At 43.6% G+C, this 22,902-nt stretch overlaps 2 protein-coding genes across 2 annotated transcripts in view; both read right to left on the bottom strand.

The window, feature by feature from the left end:
• Positions 1–22,060, bottom strand: part of LOC310854364 (stomatin-like protein 2, mitochondrial) — a gene marked incomplete at its 3' end in the record, with an annotated part of 440,440 nt that extends 418,380 nt beyond the window's left edge. Inside the window, exon 1 of the mRNA XM_083758963.1 lies at positions 22,032–22,060. The remainder of the gene's footprint in view (positions 1–22,031) is intronic.
• LOC310854136 (stomatin-like protein 2, mitochondrial) lies at positions 20,804–21,844 on the bottom strand (the record flags this gene model as incomplete). Its single annotated transcript, XM_083758655.1, has 1 exon — positions 20,804–21,844. The coding sequence occupies one exon, from the start codon at positions 21,842–21,844 to the stop codon at positions 20,804–20,806; it is 1,041 nt and encodes a 346-aa protein (XP_083614781.1).
• Positions 22,061–22,902: the final 842 nt, after the last annotated feature.

Raw genomic sequence — 22,902 nt, 5'->3', positions numbered from 1 at the left:
ATTAATCTCCGTCAAATTAGTGATATCAAAACCGGTCTCATCGCTCTACAGCCTAGAAGCGCTTGTTGCGCAATCCTCGGTGTTGCACAACAGTGACACGTCATCAAAAATGTTCCCTGCCTGTTTAGGCGACAACAACGAAAATCTTAAAACGTTAATAACTAAAGATCTAAATCATCCCGCCTAATTATAAAAAAAGGTTATGTGTTTGACGGGCCCCCGCTGTCCAGTCGCTATAGTCTCGTTAGATTTGATCTTACCTCCCGTTGTTGTCGATCGCATCGATAGTGTTGTGGCTATTGTTAGCTGCTACACACACATTCACAACAACATCCTGTCCGTCTGTAAAATTGGTCCGGGCGCTATAAAGGATGGATTAAATAGCCCCAGGCCCTTAAGGTGTTAACCGAATGTATGCCAAGATTGCAGGACCTTGTTGTTCTCTCCACAAACAAGGGAACTCGTCTTTCTTTAATTTAATTTAATCCAGCAAATTTATTTTCTTTTACTCACATGTTAAGACAGCCTCCACACGGATGCGACATGCACGTGGCCTCGCGCACGCTTAATGTTTTAACCCATTATGGTCGATTAAAAAGCCGCAAAAAATATCTTAAAAAAATAAAAAATAACACCTGGACCTCTTTGGTGGGGACGTAACAACTACAAATAAAGGTAAGAAAGCCTTCTAGCATGGAATTCTCCTTTAAAAAGCACCTCCTCTTTAAATTGCAGTAAGAGAAGGCTCTCCGTAGCTGGCTCGTGGCTCAGATCGTGTCTGGAATTAACTAGAAAATAATGTAATGTCGGAAAAGAGAAATTGATCTTTCTGTTGTGTGGGTGTGTGGTTGTGTGTGTGTGTGTGTGTGTTTTTTGTGGTTTGTTTTAGATCTGATGGAGAATCTGTCGGGCAAACAGGTTATCACCTTCCACCCCTGAGCTGAATGAATCAGTCAGGTTCAGAAACAAGGTGAGCTAATTTCAACATGCCGTCCCTAATAGCCCGATCTGCAAGCTCACAATGTGTCTCATTGTGACATTGGTGTGAGCTTGTAGATTGGCTATTTTAAATAGCTAAAGTAAATATAACATAATTCTTAAAACGCCAAAAGGGTGTTCCCGTCCAGAACGGTTTGGTAATGGAGTGTTTTGTTTTCAGGTGCGTCACATCGCACATCGTGAAAGACGACGCCGACAGAGCTCAGAGTCAGAGACCATCGAGTCAGATGTCAAAAAAGAAAAGAAAAGTGTAAACCTGTTGAACACTGATGTCAAAAAAGAAAAGAAAAGTGTCAAAAAAGAAAAGAAAAGTGTAAACCTGTTGAACACTGATGTCAAAAAAGAAAAGAAAAGTGTCAAAAAAGAAAAGAAAAGTGTAAACATGTTGAACACTATTCTAATGTTCTTGTTGTTCTTTTTACGCTTGTTCCTTTTATGCTTATTTTTTGTTTTTGTTTTTGTCAATATACAGAAAACAAATAAACATGACCGTGTGTGATATGTTTTTGATTGATTCCTATTTTATTAGACCAGGAAGGGGTGGCAGTAACTAACTATATCGGTGGTTCCCAAAGTGGGGTCCAGGGACCCCTAGGGGGTCCTTGAGGGAGTTCCAGGGGGTCCCCAGCTAATCCAGCTATGGGTCTGTAACTCAGTGTACAAATGGTCCCAGAGATATAAATGTCATTAAATGGTGGTCCGTAGACTAATGTATGTCAAACTGGGGGGTCCTTGAAATTAAACAGGTTGAGCATCACTGCTAGAGCCGTAAAAATCTTCTCTTATATGCCAGGCAAATGTTTTCAAATGGGGGTCTGCATGCTCATTAGTCAATCTGGGGGTCCTTGACATGACAAAGTTTGGGAACCACTGAACTATATCATTAATACACAAATTCCTCACAAAGGCTTGGTGTAGGTCAGTGGTTTTCAACCCTTTTTACATCAAGGTCAATTTTTTCAGCATTTGTGCCACGGACCACAGTTTGACATTTAACCTCTCAGATCCTAAATTAAAGAATAATTTGTTGTCGTTGGATAAGATATTGTCCACAATAAGAGGCAACAGGCAAAACATTTTCTCAAAATAATTATTCTACATTCTCTAATTTGTGTAGACTTCTTGTAAATTAAGTAATGCAGTTGTTTACCGGTATTTAACTCTTGAGCGTAAAATGGACCCACATGCGTCCATTTGGTTACCAACTCTCCATGTAGCTGTGGTCGGGGGAATATCCAGAAGGACAATAGTCTAAAAAAAAGAAGAAAAACAGTGGATTGACACAAAATAATGTGTCTAGAAAGTAGAAACTCGGGTTATCGGGAGACACACCCTTTAGAACTTGAGTTGTGCTTGAATTTCAAGCACAAAAGCCTTGAAATGTACGGTACTGTAATTCTGCAAACTGTTAATACATACTTAATACATAATACAGACAATCAGTAGGCTCCATGCGGGTTCTTTAAAATCCTCCAATTGCCCCGCCCACTACCCCCCACACCCGCTGTAGTGTAAACAAACATGCAGATGATGGGCTCCGTCTTATGAGCTAATTTATTTATTCTCAACTTTGAGTTCGACACAGACGGAGTGGTGGTCGAGCTGACACAGCTAAGTGCAATTCAAAGAAGGATGCACTATGTGTTCGTCCCTGAGCGTGTCAGAAGTGGACACGTTTTCCACTGGCCTTTTCTTAAAAAGCACTTGCCCCTGAAAAAAATAACACAGCCACTACAGAGAGAGTGGTCAAATGTCCATGGGTCCACCCTAGGGTATGTGGATGGAGGGTGGCAGGTTCACCTGACCCTTGCCCCCTCCTCCCATACCCTACCCAGTGGACAATTGAACAGTTTCCTGCATGCTAAAAACATGTGCATAAAATTCCAGAAATCCCTGGCCCTGGAGTTCCAAAGGAAATTAACCCAGATCACAACGGCAGACAAGGAGAGGCCTTCTGTCCAAAAAAATGGTCTATTCGACACCTCAAAATTCAACGTCCTTTGGCAGGACAAATTTTTCATGCTCGACCTCCTTGACCAGGCCATCAAGGAAGTGTCGACCCCAGCCGGGATCAGAGTGATGCTCACTCTGACCCGGCTGGGCGACAAAAAACCATGCCCGTTTGTGCTCCACGACATCATATATCCTCACCTTCTGACTAGTGTAACTGCCATTTCGGTGCACGCCGCAGTCAACATCCAGTCCCTGGATGGGAAAGTCGACCTGTTGTGGTCGAGATATGGGCTGCACAGGGTCATTGGCAGCCAAAGCAAGGTGTACACAGCGTACACCTTGCATGAGGCTGCCAATGCCCAAACCCCTCTCGACCATCATGGGGTTTCAGGCATGTCACAGAGCTTGTTGGGTGTATTCAGGGCGGCTGATGTCGGTGCCGTACAGTTGAACTTTGTTCAACTGTATTGTGATGGGCCGTACCGACATCAGTCGCCGTTCTACAGGCACCCAATAACCTCCCTCATCCTTTCCATGGGGCTGGTGAAGGTGGAAGTGGCCCGGGCGCTGCACAGGAGGGCCCGTGCATACCTGAGTCACTTCAAGGACCTATGTTTGAAGATGGGTGTCCTGCTGAGCGCCAGGCTGGAGGGCGTGGTGAGAATAGAAAACAACCCGAACCACAAACCTGTTTCCACCGCCCCGGAGGACATTATCGACCTTCCCCAGCTGAAGGCTCTCCTGGCGGAATACCCCCTCCTCGTTCCAGTGGGGAATGCTGCTGGCAAGGGTCTGTCCCCACAGGTCCATGACGTGGGGACACACCTTTGTCAGCAGCTGGAAACCCTGCTGGAAACGAGGAAGGAGCTCGGGGGTATGATGCTGCCTGGGGGGCCTTCCAGGCGGAATTAGCCTTAGAGGAACTCTTCCACGGACAGCCCAGGGAGAATGCAGACCATTTCTATAGCATATCCCTGGGCTGCTCCTCTGTGGCGGCGAGGAGCCTCACAAGGGAAATGGGCTTCCTCGCACTGGCCCCGTTGACCTCGGCCAGTGAGGGGGAGCTCCCCCCCCATGCGTTCAGATTTGCAATCTGAATCTTTTTCTTTATAATAACCTTACAGAATGGAACCACCACCACCGCCGAAACGACTTCGGACACACTCCAACCCCCCTCTTGAGCAGTTTTCTCCCCCCGCATCCAGCCCAGATCCCCCGGAGGTTGAGGAGGATGTCCCTCCCTCCCTGCCCCCATACCCGATCCAGGGTCCAATTCTGAGGAGGACGACGATGAATATTTCAGCCGGACGAGTGGCTCTGGGTTCTCCCAGAACTGTAAAGAGTAGTCCCTGGAGCCCTAATCTTAATTTATTGTCTCATTTGTCTAATTATGTCTCAACAACATAGCATCAACCAACAACAAGCCTTTCAAGTTGAGAGCCTTTCATATTGAGAGCGGAACTGAACGAACTAACCGAGAGGTTTAAAACGTTTACTCGTTTATTTTGGTTTGTTTTGGTTTTATGTTGATTTATGAATGCACTATAAGAAATGTCTTATTTGCAATCTGAAATCTATAACTTTATAATAACTGTACAGGATGGAACCTGACCCAGCCAAACCCCCTGCTGAGGCTGATGTAGCAGACCCCGATCTGGAGGAGCGGGTGCTGGACGCATCAGACGGGCCCAAAGGTTCCTGGTACTGCAGGCCTACCTTAGGCATCAGCAGTCCGAAGGGAGACAAAAGGGCTAATTGTTTTATACGGGACAGTGTCTCATCTGTACAACTCTGTCAATAAATACAGTCAAACTGAGCTCTACGACTGGATATCCATCTGTCATGTTTCTGTGTGCACTGCTGTGTACGATCACTTCCACCACCTGTGAAGTAATGTGCAACAGAGTTTGAAGTGAAGGATTGCCATTACACTACCTATAAGTCATTTGCACGTCGCACTATGCACATTATTCTGATGTTGTTTTTAAACTTTAATAAATTAACAAAACTCTGAAACGCATGCAGGATCTTGGAGAAGTGATTTCATTACAATTAAGCAGACATGTTTCTTCAACATTGGCCAGTGGTGGCCCAGCCCACCTTTGGCCCTTTCCGGCACCAAAATGTAATGTATCTTAGCTTTTACAAAGTTGGCATGGGGGATCTCTACCACCACCCCTGGGGGATCTCTACCACCACCCCGTCTATGTCGCTCTCGAAGTTTAGCAGCTGGTTTGCTTCGCTTACAGGAACACAGACGGGGTGGATGGCAACGGGATCCCCCATGCCCCTGTGCCAAAGTTGTCATGGGGGATCTCTACCACCACCCCGTCTATGTCGCTCTCGAAGTTTAGCAGCTGGTTTGCTTCGCTTACAGGAACACAGACGGGGTGGATGGATTCTCCGTACCCAGCGAAAAACACCAAATAATGCATGCAGGGCAGAATTAGGACGATACCCACTCATAATCAAAATAAAAAAGAGAGCACTTAAGTTCTACAACCACCTAAAAGAAAGTGACCTAGATGCACTCCATAACAAGGCACTCACACACAGTGAAACTCTAGAGAGATGCCCCCTCAGCCAGCTGGCCCTGGAACTCCGGACACAAACACAAACAGAGCCACGAGATAGAAAACCCATTGGACTAAACCAAATTATAAAACAGCAAAAGGAAAACTATCTGACACACTGGAAAGTGGCAACACAAAAGCAGAGTAAACTAGAATGCTATCTGGCCCTAAACAGAGAATACACAGTGGCAGAATACCTGAGCACTGTGACCGACCCAAAACAAAGAAAAATCTTAACTAGGTACAGACTCAGTGAGCACAGTCTCGCGATCGAGAAAGGCCGTCATAGGCAGACCTGTATCCCGAGAGAAGACAGACTATGCACCCACTGCACACTAAATGAAGTGGAAACCGAGCTACACTTCCTAACCATCTGTCCATTGTACCAAGACATCAGAGACACATACTTCCCACAGATTACAACCACACACGGAGATTTTGAAAACATGACCAATGACAAAAAACTCCCATATCTGCTGGGCGAAGTACAACAATGTGCAAACACAGCAGCAAGATTTGTGAGTTGCTGTGATAGGAGAAGGATATCAAATGGAACACAACCACCGTAAAGACTAATCATTGTGTATATGCCTGCACTATGAGTGATCTTGAACATAGAAGTTGATCTATTGAAGAATCTGACAAAGTACATCATTTTTGTTTTTGTTTTGATTGTATTGCTGTATTGTTGTACTGTTCTTTCTGCTTTGGCAATGTAAACGTATGTTTTCTCATGCCAATAAAGCCCTTTGAATTGAATTGAATTGGATGGCAACGGGATCCCCCATGCCCCTGTGCACAAAGGATTCCACGTCCTCATACCCCTCGGTTGTGGCCAGCAAATTCTCGTTGTTGTTGAACGCCGCCTCATTGTAACCCTCCATTCTGGGTGGGGGTGTGGAAGGAATTTGGAGAATTTCTGGTGCACTGGGTGCCTCACTGAAACCCTCCATTATGGGTGGGGGTGTGGAGGGATTTATGTCAACTTCGTGCTCTACACTGGGTGCCTCACTGAAACCCTCCATTATGGGTGGGGGTGTGTAGGGATTTATGTCAACTTCGTGCTCTACACTGGGTGCCTCACTGAAACCCTCCATTATGGGTGGGGGTGTGTAGGGATTTATGTCAACTTCATGCTCTACACTGGGTGCCTCACTGAAACCCTCCATTATGGGTGGGGGTGTGTAGGGATTTATGTAAACTTCGTGCTCTACACTGGGTGCCTCACTGAAACCCTCCATTATGGGTGGGGGTGTGGAGGGATTTATGTCAACTTCGTGCTCTACACTGGGTGCCTCACTGAAACCCTCCATTATGGGTGGGGGTGTGGAGGGATTTATGTCAACTTCGTGCTCTGCACTGGGTGGCTGTGTGTGTCCTACCCTCGGGCCAGGGAAACATTTGAGTTTACATATTGGTGGACAACCAGTCTTGCATCCACCAATATGTCCTCCTCCAAAAGGGACAGACACAGAGAGTCTTGAGAAGACATTGTTGACGTGAGACGTAGACTTTTTGGACTTGAATTGAACAGTGAAAGAAAGAAATATTTATCAAAATGCACAAAGCATTCGCTCAAATTTCCATTAAGATATTCTCGCACAAGTAATGTATTTTTTGGGTTCTATATTATAGTATGGTAATAGCCCCAAAACTAACGGTTATAATCTTTTTTTTTGGGGTATCGATTTTATGTGCCGAGCAGATAGAGGTTTGTAAGCCCATCACATATATGTCTTTCTTTTCTCTGTACGATGTGTGGAAGTGGGTGAAATAATTGATTTAGTTTATTTAAGTCATTACCCAGCATGCTTAGAGTGTCGAGTGGCCAATCAGAGTTGATCCGCCATCTTGGACATTCTGTTTACATTTTTGAAAAGTGAAGTTTTGAAACTGTATAGGCTGTCTTTCTGTCCAGGAAGGACCAATCGGGCCACAAGTGGTCCCAATTTAAAGCCACGGAAGTCTAGTTTACTCCCATATATGATTCATTACTGTGCGACCTTTGGTTGTGGAGCTATGGCTGTTAGACTGAGGAGATGTCAAATTTGGCTTTTAGAATTAATCTTGTGCGTTTTTGGCCATGTAAAGGCCTAAAACAATCATATCTCAAAGTGCATGGCACCATGTTAAAGATCTTTTCATGTTGAATATTTTTAGTATTTATTACAAGCATGTGAGATTTATTTTGAGCCTTTAATGACAGTTTGAATCACGAAAAATACTAATATTTAGAAAATCTGACAATCCCGATTTTCCAGATTTCCGCCTTCATCGGCTTGTAGCTCAGGGTAGGAGCATCGCACAGAAACCAAACGCATGTTAGAGTATAGTTCAAAGGCTTGTGAATCCATAGGATACTTCGGCGTCCCTGAGGGCCCCTTGGTTCGTCCACTAGGGGTGGCTGAAATTTCATAACAAAGTCGTTTTTTAGACTTTTGAAAATAAAAAAAATCTTTAAGGTTTTTTTTTCATCCCTAACTCTGACCCTAACCCTTTTGTGACCCTTCCCCTTAACTAATTCGGTGACGCTGAGTCGATTGGTGCAGGTCTCAAAATCAGATCTCAAAGTGCATGGCACCATTTTAAAGAGCTTTTCATGTTGATTTTTTTTGTATTTATTACAACCATGTGCGATTTTTTTTGAGCCTTTAATGACAGTTTGAATCACGAAAAATACTAATATTTCGAAAATTTGACAATCCCGATTTTCCAGATTTTCGCCTTCATCGGCCTGTAGCTCAGGGTAGGAGCATCCCACAGAAACCAAACGCATGTTAGAGTATAGTTCAAAGGCTTGTGAAACCATAGGATACTTCGGCGTCCCTGAGGGCCCCTTGGTTCGTCCACTAGGGGTGGCTGAAATTTCATAACAAAGTCGTTTTTTAGACTTTTGAAAATAAAAAAAATCTTTAAGGTTTTTTTTTCATCCCTAACTCTGACCCTAACCCTTTTGTGACCCTTATCGAGACCCTTATCGAGTGTCTACGACACTTGGAAGTGGGTGAAATGGCCTTTTAAAGTCCAAAATCGTGCAAAATAGGCCTTAAACAAGGGACATTTTGAAACTGTATAGGCTGTCGTTCTGTCCAGGAAGCACCAATCGGGCCACAAGTGGTCCCACTTTAAAGCCACGGAAGTCTAGTTTACTGTCATTACTGTGCGACCTTTGGTTGTGGAGCTATGGCTGTTAGACTGAGGAGATGTCAAAATCGGGTTTTAGAATAAATCTTGTGCGTTTTTGGCCATTTAAAGGCCTAAAAAAATCAGATCTCAAAGTGCATGGCACCATTTTAACGATCTTTTCATGTTGATTTTTTTTAGTATTTATTACAACCATGTGCGATTTTTTTTAGCCTTTAATGACAGTTTGAATCACGAAAAATATTAATATTTCAAAGATTTGAAAGTCAGGAATTTGCAGATTTTCGCCTTCATCGGCCTGTAACTCAGGCTATGAGCATCCCACAGAAACCAAACGCATCTTAGAGTATAGTTCAAAGGCTTGTGAATCCATAGGATACTTAGGCGTCCCTGAGGGCCCTTTGTTTCGTCCACTAGGGGTCGGTGGAATTTGTAAACAAAGTAGTTTTTTGGAATTTTGAAAAAACAATAATCTTTAAGGTTTTTTTTAAACCCTTATCCTCACCCTAGCCCTTTTTAGACACTTCCTTCCTTCCTACTTGAAATGGCCTTTTAACGTCCAAATTCGTGCAAGAAAGGCGTTAAAAAAGTGAATTCTTGAAACTGTATAGGCTGCCGTTCGGTCCAGGAAGCACCAATCGCGCCACACATGGTCCCGTTGCAAAGCCACGGAAGTCTAGTTTACTCCCATATATGTTTCATTACTGTGCGTTGTTTGGTTGGGGAGCTAAAATTGTTAGAGTGAGGACATGTCAAAATGGCCTTTTAGAATTAATCTTGTGCGTTTTTGGTCATTGGAAGGCCTGGAAAAAGAGGCCTCAGATCTCAAAGTGCATGGCACCAAGTTAAAGATCTTTTCATGATGATTTTCTTAGTATTTATTACAACCATGTGCGATTTTTTTTTGTGTTTAATGACAGTTTGAATGTTGAAAAAGACGAATATTTAGAAATTTGCGATTTTGCAGATTTTCCGCCTTCATCGGACTGTAACTCAGGCTATGAGCATCCCACAGAAACCAAACGCATCTTAGAGTATAGTTCAAAGGCTTGTGAATCCATATACTTCGGCGTCCCTGAGGGCCCTTTGGTTCGTCCACTAGGGGTGGGTGAAATTAGTAAACAAAGTAGTTTTTTGGAATTTTGAAAAAAAAAAAAATCTTTAAGGGTTTTCTTTTATTCTTAACTCTCACCCTAACCCTTTTGTGACCCTTCCCTTTAACTAATTCGGTGACGCTGAGTCGATTGGTGCAGGTCTCGAGTGGCCACGACACTTGGAAGTGGGTGAAATGGCCTTTTAACGTCCAAATTCGTGCAAAAAACGCGTTAAAAAGTGAAATCTTGAAACTGTATAGGCTGCCGTTCGGTCCAGGAAGCACCAATTGCGCCACACGTGGTCCCGTTGCAAAGCTAGTCTAGTCTAGTTTACTCCCATATATGGTTCATTACTGTGCGTCGTTTGGTTGGGGAGCTAAAATTGTTAGAGTGAGGACATGTCAAAATGGGCTTTTATAATGAATCTTGTGCGTTTTTGGCCATGTAAAGGCCTGAAAAAAACAAATCAACGTTTTTTTGAGCCTTTAATGACAGTTTGAATCACGAAAAATATTAATATTTCAAAAATTTGAAAGTCAGGAATTTGCAGATTTTCGCTTCCATCGGCCTGTAGCTCAGGCTAGGAGCATCCCACAGAAACCAAATTCATGTCAGGGTAAGTTCAAAGGCTTGTGAATCCATAGGATACTTCAGCGTCCTTTAGGGCCGCTTAATTCGTCCACTAGGGGTGGCTGAAGTTTCCTAAAAAACTCAGTTGATTTTCTTTAAAATCTTTAAGTATTTTTTTTAACTCTTACCCTCACCCTAGCCCTTTTTTGACACTTCTTCGTAACTAATTCGGTGACGCTGATTCGTTTGGTGCAGGTCTCGAGTGGCCACGACACTTGCCACGAAGTGGGTAAAATAGCCTTTTAATGTCCAGATTCGTGCAAAAAAAGACTTAAAAAAGTGAAAACTTGAAACTCTATAGGCTGACGTTCGGTCCAGGAAGCACCAATCGTGCCACAAGTGGTCCCGTTGAAAAGCCACAGAAGTCTAGTTTCTATCCCATATAAGTTTTTACTGTGCGACCTTTGGTTGTGGAGCTATGGTTGTTAGACTGAGGACATGTAAAAAATCGGGATTTGGAATTAATCTTGTGCGTTTTTGGTCATTGGAAGGCCTGGAAACATCAGATCTCAACGTGCACCATTTTAAAGATCTTTTCATGTTGAATTTTTTAGTATTTATTACAACCCTGTGCGATTTTAGTTGAGCCTTTAATGACAGTTTGAATCACGAAAAAGACGAATATCTGGAAATTTTGACAATCCCGATTTCCGCCTTCATCGGCCTGTAGCTCTGGGTAGGAGCATCCCACAGAAACCAAACCCATGTTATAGTATAGTGCAGGGGTCCTCAACTAGAAATGATGAAGGTCCACAAATATTTTTTTGAATAAGACAGAGGTCCGGTCCCATGCGCGGCGTCCATCGGAGAGCGGGGCTCTATGCCCGTTTAGTATGGTCAAGCCAAGCTTATACAAATCAGATCCCCTTCCACCCAACCAATAATGGGGTGCAGAGTGCAGGCCCGGAGTGGAACTCCAAATCAGGCCGGGAGTTATACGCCCTGGCAGGCCACACTGTGCGCACGTAGCGCGCGCCAGAATTTTGGGGGCCCTTGGGGGACATTTTGGCGGCCTTTGCAGCAATTTCACATGAGAAATGTATACCATCTGATGTTATTTATATTATTAACTTAAATCTTTAAGGTTTTTATTTTAACCCTTACCCTCACCCGAGTCGATTGGTGCAGGTCTCGAGTGTCTACGACACTTGGAAGTGGGTGAAACGGCTTTTTCAACGTCCAAATTTGTGCAAAAAAGGCCTAGAAAAAGAACTAAACATGGGACCAACTTCATTAAATCCAGCATGAAAACTTGAGTCAGACTAACTGTTTTTTGAAAAAATATATAAATATATAAATGGGTGAAATTGCTGTTTGAAAGTAAAAAAAAAACATATTTTCTCGAATTTTAGTCATCTTGCTCCAAAACTTATTCTACCCCCACTAAATCAATGGCGCTGAATCAGAATATGTAGGTTATATTGCTATCCGACAATGGGAAGTATCTTAATTGGCCTCTAATTGGCGTCCTAACCTAACCTGACTGCCACAGCGGCGTGCCCTCGCCACTAAGCCTTAGAAACTGAAACCGTTAATGTAAAGCCCCGTTTCCACCGCCCAAGCTAGCTTCTGCTTTGGCTTCGTGGTCCCATGTTATCTCTATGAAGAGCAGCTTTTGAGCTTTGAAGCTTGGAATGAACAGCTTTTTTTTTTTTGCTTTGCTTTCATGCTCACCAAAACTCAACTTTAAAGCTGCTTTGAAACGCTGGAGCTTTTCAAAGCTGCGTGTAGCCAATCAGAGCACAGCGTGGTTTAAGGGGGCGGAGTTTAGGTCATTTCACAAAACCAAAAGTCTCTCCGAGAGCTGTCCGGCCCGATTCTCCGCATTTAAAAAAATACTTTTTAAATATGGGCTGTATATGAAATATGAATGGATATTTGGCAAGACCATAGCCGATTTTATCGATAGAAATTAAAGTTTATATGAGAAACAAGTTGTCGAAGCGGTGAAAACAGGTTGTGTTCCGTGTTCCCAGTGGATTGATACTTTTTCTGGGGAGAAGTTCCTGCATTCACCCCCCCGCCCCGGTTCTCATCGAAGCCATTGATGCGGACTATTGCCCAGTCCAGAACGGCGCTGTCCGTCGCTGAGTGTGGACTAAACAGTGCATAAAGAAGCCCGCTCTCAGCCGGTCGTCGTCGTCGTGTGTGTGTGTGTGTGTGTGTGTGTGTGTGTGTGTGTGTGTTATTGAGCGCCCGGGGACACGTGTGTGTGCGTGTGTGTGTGTGTGTGTGCGCGCGCGCGAGAGAGATCAACAATTGATATTATATCAGTTGTATGATATCGATATGCATGCGGACAATGGGACATCCCTGATCCGACCTGTCATGTGTGTGTGAGTGTGTGTGTGTGTGTGTGTGTGTGTGTGTGTGTGTGTGTGTGTGTGTGTGTGTGTGTGTGTGTGTGTGTGTGTGTGTGTGTGTGTGTGTGTGTGTGTGTGTGTCTCGGTAGCTATGTTGATTGTTGAAACATGGGCACCGCGAATCATACCTTTTATTTATGCAATATGTTGCCCGTGTTTTGTGATTGGTTTGCTGCGCTCCCGCTCGGCAGATGCACCATCGAGAAACCAATCCAGATAGATATTTTCTTGAGGGAATAATTTGTATTGTTTTATCGCGAGAATGTGTGTGTGTGTGTGTGTGTGTGTGTGTGTGTGTGTGTGTGTGTGTGTGTGTGTGTGTGTGTGTGTGTGTGTGTGTGTGTGTGTGTGTGTGAGAGAGAGAGAGAGAGAGAGAGAGAGAGAGCGATATAATGCTATAAATGGCCCGTATATATATATGCCATATAACGTATATACTGGCCCCATTAACTATTAATGCTAATGTTAAGTAAACGATATCACTCATGCACACACACGTACACAACCCCCCCCCCCCCACACACACACACACACACACACACACACTCTCGCAGAATTAGAGAATTATATTTATTCATAAAGTCATCACCAGCACAGTGATGGTATAGGTATTGATTATTTATTTTATTTAGATAGATTATTTTAATCAATTTAGATATTGATTATTTATTAAGTAATTAAAGTATGCCTAGCCTACTAGTTGGCACAATGTTTTCCCCGGGAGGAGCAGACCAGAGGAGGGTCAGTGACAGACAGACAGGGCCGCGGGGGCTCCCTTCCCCGGACTTGAGACTTGGGACTGAATGTCCGGAAATCACACGTTAACATAAGCTGTTTTAATTGCTTTTACGACGTGCTGGATATATACAATTGTATTTCTACAGTATGCTCTTGCTAAATCAACATTAACATTACATACAGAGCCGCTATTTTAAAAAATGCCCGGAGAGTTTTGCTCGTGGCGGAGGAGGAGGAGGAGAGCGGAGTGGGGGGTTTTCCCAACCCCAAGACGAGCACTTCAGCTGGGGTAAAAGAGGGAGGAACGAGATCGGGTCCGTAGTCTCGTTCGGTTATTTACAAACAAGTTTACCAAGATTATATTATTTATTCATCCATACGTAGGGTATGATGTAACTAAATATATAATTATTTCTCCTCTACAGTCGCTATTTTACATTTTAGACTTTCAAATGCGCATCTGCTCAAACTGCCCGTTTTCTTTCTCATCTGCAGTCCAGGCAGCTTGAGTGACAGGTCCCTTGTACACGCCCACTTTCTAAAAAAAAAAGCAGCTTCGAAATGAGTTCAGCTTTGCTTTCATTTCCAGCTTTGGCCGGTCGGAACGGGGCTTAAGGGTTGACTGTCTACATGTATCCGAGAATTCTGTCTCAATAACATACCATCAACAAACAACAAGCCAGGTTAGTTTTTGGTGAAATTATGTTCTTGTTTAACAAATGCACTATGAAAATTGTCTTATTTGCTTATGTTTATAATAACCTTACAGAATGGAACAACCACCCCTGCCAAAACGACGGACAAACTCCAACCCCCCTCTTGACGAGTTGATTCCCAACAATGGTTGATTTGGTATTTTGATGTGTTTTTTGTTTTGTTTTTTTTGCAGGTCAACTCGATGGCGAGCGCTTCTGAATATGAACGTCTGGTACAATTGAAAGATGTGGCGGGTGCGGCTGGCGTACGACTGGCGTACGACGTGTCTCGAGAAGGGTAACGGACACATCTTTTAACCCATTTTGGACTGAGGTCGATTAATTTTTTTTTTTTCTGAAAACCCCATGTTTCTGTCAGTGGTGAACTGACATCGTAGTCCCGGTGCCAAAAATACGTTCTAATGTATGTATTTTTGGGACTAGGAGCTGTGCGACCCCCCTCCTTTCTGTTTTAAAGTTTGTCTCCCGTGGTCAGCACCTCCCTACTGTGTGTCCCTACAGGGCGGCTTGGCGTTGAGTTGTTAAAATCTATCTGAATGCACAGATCGGATCTGGTCAGTGGCAAACGGTAGTGTGAATGACCGGGCCAAAAGTTCGGATTTGACAACAAACAAAAAAATCGGATTTGAATCGGATCTGTCTTGATGTGATATCTCTAATTATCACTCCACAAATCAGAAAATAGTGTCAACAGGCATAAAAAAACCATTTTCGGCATGTTTTTAGGTATAAAATGTGATGTAAATCAGGCTGTGAATGATATATCAACAAATCCATGTGTAAATGTCTGCGGAATATAGTTATGAATGAGACTGGAACGTTTGGTGTATGTGAGTTCAACTGAAGTGGAGATTCTTTGTCCCAGCTATGAGGAAAATATATTTTGAGAAAACGGCCTTTTTCAGGAAATCAAAAATATACATTTTTCATGGAAATAAAGAAAACCTTATACATTTAAAACAAAGCAATACAATACAGCCTCATCAAAGTTTGTGTTGTAACTATAGCACTGATTTATGCCAAAAAATACAATCGAAAATGGAGTTAAGAGGTTTCCTCCCGACAGCAACGATATGTGATTGTCACCGACCCTCATCTGAGAATATGTTGTTCCACAATTCCAGACATCGACTTTTCAGAGAAGACCAGGGAAGAAGCAAAGCTACTCCTATACATTGAGGAGCGCATCTCCGCCCTGGTGGACGATAAGACTGCAGGCTCATAAGTTGCGCAACTTGAAGAAACTCCTGCAGTTCACCATTGACCTCAACGATGCCAACGACTTACTGGACCAGGTACTGACGTACAGGTGTTGTTGACACTAAGGGTTGCCCACCTGCTTAGTTTGCATTTCGTTTTCGTCAGTGAACAGCCTCAGTGAAGCCTCATTCTAAACTCTATACCAGTGGTTCCCCAAAGTGGCGTCCGAGGGGGACCCCCAGGGGTCCTTGAGGAAGTTCCAGGTGGTCCCCAGCTAAATTATAGTTTGAGAGTGTAAAATGGAACCAAAAAAGGTTGGTGGAGTTAAATTAACATAGAATTGTACAATTTTTATTGAACTATATAAACAGACTATTTTGCCATTCACAGTCATCCATTTTGCTTGCTGCAAGACTTTCAAGTTTTCTCTGACATATTTCTCTACATAACTTGTCATAACTTCTTTACATCCTCTTCATAACTTCTTTACATCCTCTTTACGTAGTCCGTCCAGAAACGCCTGATGAACGAGCATGAGGAAATACAGCTGGGAGTCAGCGGAAACTGGAAGAACACGTAGGGGTGACTCACATCACAGCCAGTTTTACCCTGTGGCAAAGGGAGACTAAAGTTTTTAAATGTTGAGTTTTAGTCGTAGTCTCTTGAATAGTTTACATTTAGTTTGAGTGACATTTCAGTCACCTGGAATGTTTCAGTGTTAGTCTAGTTTCAGTCCACTAAATATAAGATTTTAGTCGACCAAATCTACGATTGATTTAGTCGAGTGAAATGTGTTTTGGCGGGCCTTGATGCCGTCGTAATGACTGTTAATTTCACTTGCTGAAAAAAGCCGATTTACAAGCCCACATGTCACAGGGCGATGCGTTGTGAGCTTGTAAATCAGCTATTTTCAGCATGCAACCAAGTGTAAAATGACTTATACTGGATCTCTTGTCCACTAGTCCCTTCCTAACATTTTAGTCTAGTTTTTATTTGTTGACGAAATCGTCAATATATTTTGTCTCAGTTTTAGTCATCATAGCATAGTTTTCATTTAGTTTTCGTCAGTGAAAAAAACAATATTTGAGTGCTCACACCTGCATCCCCCCCCAGGCTGGCCCTGGCCAGACAGGAGAGAGCAGACCTGGAAGCCACTGCGATGCAGGCTCCATTCAGCCAGCATCTGAGGAGAAGCCACTGCCATGCAGGCTCCATTCAGCCAGCATCTGAGGAGAAGCCACTGCCATGCAGGCTCCATTCAGCCAGCATCTGAGGAGAAGCCACTGCCATGCAGGCTCCATTCAGCCAGCATCTGAGGAGCGAGGTGAGGAAGTCTACGGACCGGACCATCAACGACCTGAATAGAGAGATCGCGGCCAACAAGAAGAGCATGGTGTGTGTTAGAAATTATATTAACCCATATATAAAATCATATATAAGATCATGACATTTTTTTAATTATTCGAAGCCTGACTTGGATTTGTCCTGCTAATGCTTTCTTTAGGATCTCCTGAAGAAAATGCTTGAGACCCAGCCAAAAGAAGCCCAAAATATCCTCCTCTCGCCATTTGGTTAATAGGGCCTTTAGCGCATCGGGCCTTTTACATTTTCAAGCAAAAAATATGCTTATGGGAGAAATATGTCTATAGCTTGAATACTTTTCAATTTTACTATTCCATTTGCATGTTCAAGCTATAATTCAACTTCCCTAGGGTTAGTGAGCATGTTTTGAGCTTTTTACAAGAGTAAAAATTCAAAATTTCATTTCCGATAGTTTTTCATTTTTAATGTATTTCTGAAGAAAAACCAAAAGCATGCCCAAACGGCCAATTATAACATAGGGTTAAATGGAATGGTGTCTTCTTTTCTAAGTGCCACCCCCACGTGCACACACACACACACACACACACTTTGCCCTATTGTGCTTCCTTAACAGTTTGACTGTTTTTTACGATTAACCCGCATTTTAATCAACCCCCCTTCACTGCCGAGATTGTTGTATTACCTTTAGAGCACACGCTGAATTATTTGGGCTTTTAATCCGCGAAAATCGAGCGAAAATAGCTCCCCCCGTTTGTTATGAACGATCGAACCACCCGCCATCTTGCTACACCGAGAAGAGGCAGCACAGGACCCGCCTCCATGAGGCGTTGAACCCAATGCGTTTGCATTGGCCTCAATTTCCCAGAAGCCCTAGCAGCTCACAGCATGTGACGATTTCCGGTTCATTGTCAACACGAAATGCACCTCCTCTCTTCCTAAGCGGCGAAAAAGAATTTTCTTTTTTTTGTTTACATTACGGCGGATTAAACACATAAAACAAAAGTCGCGTAAGTCTTTTATGGCAGCGACATTAACCTGGAGTAATCCATTCCCGGCACGGAAACTGTTAACGTGGGGCTGTGCACGTGACCTGCAGATGTGGACGCAGATGCAGAAGACCTACAATACCTGTGAAGTAATGTGCAACAGAGTTTGAAGTGAAGGATTGCCATTACACTACCTATAAGTCATTTGCACGTCACATATATGCACTGTATTCTGTTGTGTTTTTAAACTTTAATAAATGAACAAAACGCTGAAACGCATGCAGGATCTTGGAGAAGTGATTTCATTACAATTAAGCAGCCAGTCTGACAGGTAAACATTTCCCCCGCTTTAGCCTCTCATCGGCGACTAAATCAAATAAAATCGTCCCGATGGTCGCCATACACATACACTGCATAATATAATATATAATATAGGCACAGAAGGCTTGAATTGGTTTAGTTTACTTTTTGTGGCAACACTGAGTTTGAGAGCAAACAGCTCTCAGTCTGTGAGACCGATTGTAGGACCCCAAACAGCTGCAGGCTCATTTTAACAGCATTGCTGTTTTTAACAAAAAGTAATGAAGGGCTGTTTGGACCGCTCACTGTCTGCACACATACTGTACAGGACAGGACTTCCTTGCAAAGAGATTTTATAAATATTAAATTGTGAAATAATATAAATTAAAAACATATAGCCTATACTGTATGTGTCTGAGACACGGCAGTAATTGGAAACGACAAAGATTTTATCCCCCCACATAGGAGAATAAAACTTTGCAGGAGAATGCTGGAAACACCAGCATTCACACATATATAATTAAAAAATAGAATATATGTCTGAGCCACGGCAGGAATTGGAAACTACAAAGATTTTATTCCCCCCACATAGGAGAATAAAACTTTGCAGGAGAATGCTGGAAACACCAGGAGAACAGAGAGCTGCAGCAGGACATTAGAGAAGTGGCAAAAAAGAGAGAACACAAAGAACTGGGTTTATATAGACACGGGGATAACCACACACAGGTGAACACAGCCGGCAATCAACACAGGGATTGGCTCTAGGGACAACCAGACACAGGTGGAGATAACTGATAATAATCACAGGGAGGCGAGACAACGCAGGTAACAGTAACTATATAGGGCAGACACCAGGAGACTGCTAGGAACAATACTACAAAATAAAAGGAACACAACAGTGAAGTAAAAAATAATATCCTAATTAACCATATAGCTATACTACAGGGCGTGAATATCACTACAAAATAAAACACATCCTGACGTTTGGTCTCTATCATGGGACCCAAACGTACAAAATACATGATCAATAAATAGACCAGTTCCATGATGAATGAACAACACAGATCAATAGACCAGTTCCATGATGATGAATGAACAACAGATCAATAGACCAGTTCCACTGAAGTGGGAAAGATTTCTTCTCTATGATAATGGCTTGTAATGACAGCCTTCCTCCCTCCCTTTCAAGGGGGACCAGCTAAATGATAGTTAGGAACCAAATGGACCCTTGTCCAAGCTGGGGGTCCTTGAAATTAAACTGGTTGAGAATCACTGAATAGAGCTTTCTCTCATGGGGGTCCCTGGCATATCTTTATAAACAGGGGTCTGGGGGCTAATTAGTGTCAATTATTTTGCGTGTCCAGTTGTCCTCCTTTGTTTACTAGTATTGATTGTGTTGCTGAGTAGGTCCATGTCTTTATTTGGTTGTTATTGTGTTGTTCTGCCTGTCAGCCCCTCAGGCTGGTATCGTATATTGTAAAAAATACATTGAAAAACATCAAAGAAAAAATTAATACCAATCAAACCTTAAGCCTAACTCTTTTAGGACGATAACCCTTCTGGGGGTTTTGCATTTCAAGAACCTATATTTTTTGGCTAGCCATGTACAACATTACATAAACCGACAGTAGAACAAGATACAAAAGTACAGACATCATATGAGGGGGACCAATAAATAAGAAGAATGCAAGACGTTACAATTCATGTTGAATGAATAAATAGGAGTTCATCGTTTTACAAAGCAGCTTCACGCTGTAAAGTGCGAGTGAAACATAAGACACACAGAGAGAGAGAGAGAGAGAGAGAGAGAGATCATTACATTTTACGGCATTCATAATTCTGTTGGAGAAAAATAAAAAGAGAGATGGAACTGAAGGAACTGAATATCTCTAATAATAATAATAAAATAAAAAGAGAGATGGAACTGAAGGAACTGAATATCTCTAATAATAATAATAAAATAAAAAGAGAGATGGAACTGAAGGAACTGAATATCTCTCGGAACAGAAGCAGCGCCAACGTTCTGACGGAACGTTACGCCAGAAGCAGTTGATTTGTTAACCCATTGACTGCTACCATTTATTGAGAAATTAGGACCTAATTCACGCCAGCATTTTTTTAATTTGAGCTCTTATTTTGAAAAGCCACATTTTGCCTCAACCGGAAGTGAGCTTATCCCTGCCAGCTTTACGTTGCCAAGACAACCTCTGTTTACATCATCGGATCATTGCCGGTACACTATAGCACTCCACAACGTCGGCTCGTGCCGTCAAAGAAACGCTGTTTTGACCAAAAATGCCATCTGGGACAAGGAATAGGAGATACAGGCGATTGAAAGAAACGGATAGAATGGATTCTTATGGCGACGGCGATCTAAGATGAATGATCCAGTGCAGTGCTAACAACACTGCTAGCTAACCGGCTAACGTGAGTAGCATTATGGCTCGATCGATCATATGCACTATAAAAGTGCAATTGCCGAAGGGCTACGGCAATGGCGGCAAGGTTTAATATCAAATTGAGGCTTCAATTGCCGAAGGGCTTCGGCAATGGCGCGGAAACGGTTAATGTCATTTAATCTGGTTATTATTATGATTACTATTATGTTTTTTTTATTAATTATTTTGTTTTTTGCATTAGCAAAATCCAAATCCAATGCAATATGACGTAATCATGGAATGACATCACAACCATATCATTGTTCTTTATAAATAACAGTGTGATGCACTAAACATCAGTTAGTGATTTGCAACAAGGGAACCTGAACCTGGGTTGATTAGTGGATTATTGGCTTGTCTGCTTTGCTGTGCTTGGTGTTGAGATCTCTGCCTTTGGCGGGCTCTGCTTGGCTAGCGTGCTATAAATGGTCATAGCCTGTGTGACCATTCCACTAATGTCACCAGTGTTGGTAGGCAGAAGGATTGTATTCGACTCTTTGGCCAGTTTCGAGAACGCAGTGACGTACTGTTCCGCCACGCTGAGGGAGGCTGCTGCGTTTCCATTCTGTTCGGCTAGAGCGTCTGACAGGAGACGAATGGCCTTGGACTTGGCCTCTGCTTTGGCTAGCATAGCCTGGGCTTCACCGGATGCTCTGTTTATCTGCTCTGCCTTCTCTCCCTCGGAGGCCAGGATCTGAGCCTGCTTGTAGCCCTCGGCTACGTTGATGTGTGCCTCCCTGGTCCCTTCAGACTCCAGGACTGTGGCTCTCTTCCTGCGTTCGGCCTCCACCTGCATCTGCATGGACTCTTTGACGCGAGGCGGAACCTGGATGTCTTTAATTTCGTAACGGAGGCAGCGGATCCCCCAGTCATGGGCGGCCTCATTGATGCAGTGGACTATCTGGGAATTGAGGTTCTCCCTTTCCCTAAATACTTTGTCCAGGGTGAGTTTGCCGAGTTCTGAACGCATTGTGGTCTGTGCAAGCTGTGTGACGGCATATTCTGGATCCTCTACGCCATAACTTGCTTTATGTGGATCCAAAATCCTCAGATAGAGGACTCCGTCAATCTGTAGTGTCACATTATCTAGCGATACAGCCGACTGTTCTGGGACGTCTATGACAATCTCTTTCAGACTCTGCACGTAACGAATACGGTCCAATATGGGAATGAGGAAGTTCAATCCCGGCTCTAAGATGCGATCAAAGCGCCCCATCCTCTCCACTACCCAGGCCTCTTGCTGTGGCACAAACATGACAACGGTGTTCATGGGCAGTGAGGAAGCCCATCTCTGTTGGGCTGCTGTCACCCCAAACCTGGGCACGGTCCGCTGGGAATGCTTCAGAAGATGAAGTGCCCCGCTGGTTCGACACAACGCCCGCAGCATGTTATAGATATGGTGTCCAAGTCTACTGCTGTCGCTCTAATGCTCTATTCCAGTTGATCCTGCGGTAGGCATGTATTTATGGTTTTGGGACGTCAAGAGTGATGTCACTCCTGACGTCCTGGTTGTGATGTCAGAGAGGCATAGTTTGTGTTAATTGATTATCATGAACACCAGAACACCAACACACGCTTTGTCCTGATGTCTCCTCCACCGCTGCGCGCGCACTCAACACGCCCACCTTACCCGCCTTGTTCTAACATGCCAGAGGCTGTTCACCTTGGAGACCTGCTGCGGATATGGGTACGGCCTGGCGCGAGATTTACACCTTCTGGCCCGGATTTTCAAGGGCCGGCGAGAGCTCACCGGACGTCGCCGGAACCGCGACGCTTTCCAGGGCGCGGGCCCCTCTCTCGGGACGAACCCATTCCAGGGCGCCCTGCCCTTCACAAAGAAAAGAGAACTCTTCCCGGGGCTGCCGCCGGCTTCTCCGGGGTCGTTTGCGTTACCGCACTGGGCGCCTTGCGGCGCCTGTCTCCGCCTTCCAGGTTCGGGGATCTGAACCCGACTCCCGACTCCCAATTCTATATTGCTTAGGCGAAAGTCATGTACTTGTACTGCTCTTCCAATTTAAGGCTCACAATCACCCATGGCAAGAGATAGTATAGGCATATTATACATTTTCTGAATCCTTATGGTCCTGAGCGTGTTGTAGACTTTGAATTTTGTGTCCCTGTTGCTCCTAGATGACACAGGGCTAAAAGATAGTATATAATTTAGGCGGAAATTGTATTTTTCGCCTAGGTTTTTACAGTTCAAGGAGTTCTAGTAGCCTCTATATTGGTCAGAAAGGATCACATTTTATCTTGAATGAAAGATTACATTGTCCCCTTTAAAATGATACCAGAGACAATGTTGTGAAGCATTGACAGATGTCCTGTACACAAGTCTAAAGCAGGATATGTACCAGTATCTGAAATGCAATTTCTTGAAGGGGCGGGTATACTTCATGAGGTGATAACTATGATTTAGCTACCACTCTGGAAGGTCTATCATACCAA

Source organism: Protomyctophum parallelum (genome assembly GCF_964188405.1).
Source record: "Protomyctophum parallelum genome assembly, chromosome: 23".
Lineage (NCBI taxonomy): Eukaryota > Metazoa > Chordata > Actinopteri > Myctophiformes > Myctophidae > Protomyctophum > Protomyctophum parallelum.
This window is presented reverse-complemented; position numbering and strand designations above follow the sequence as displayed.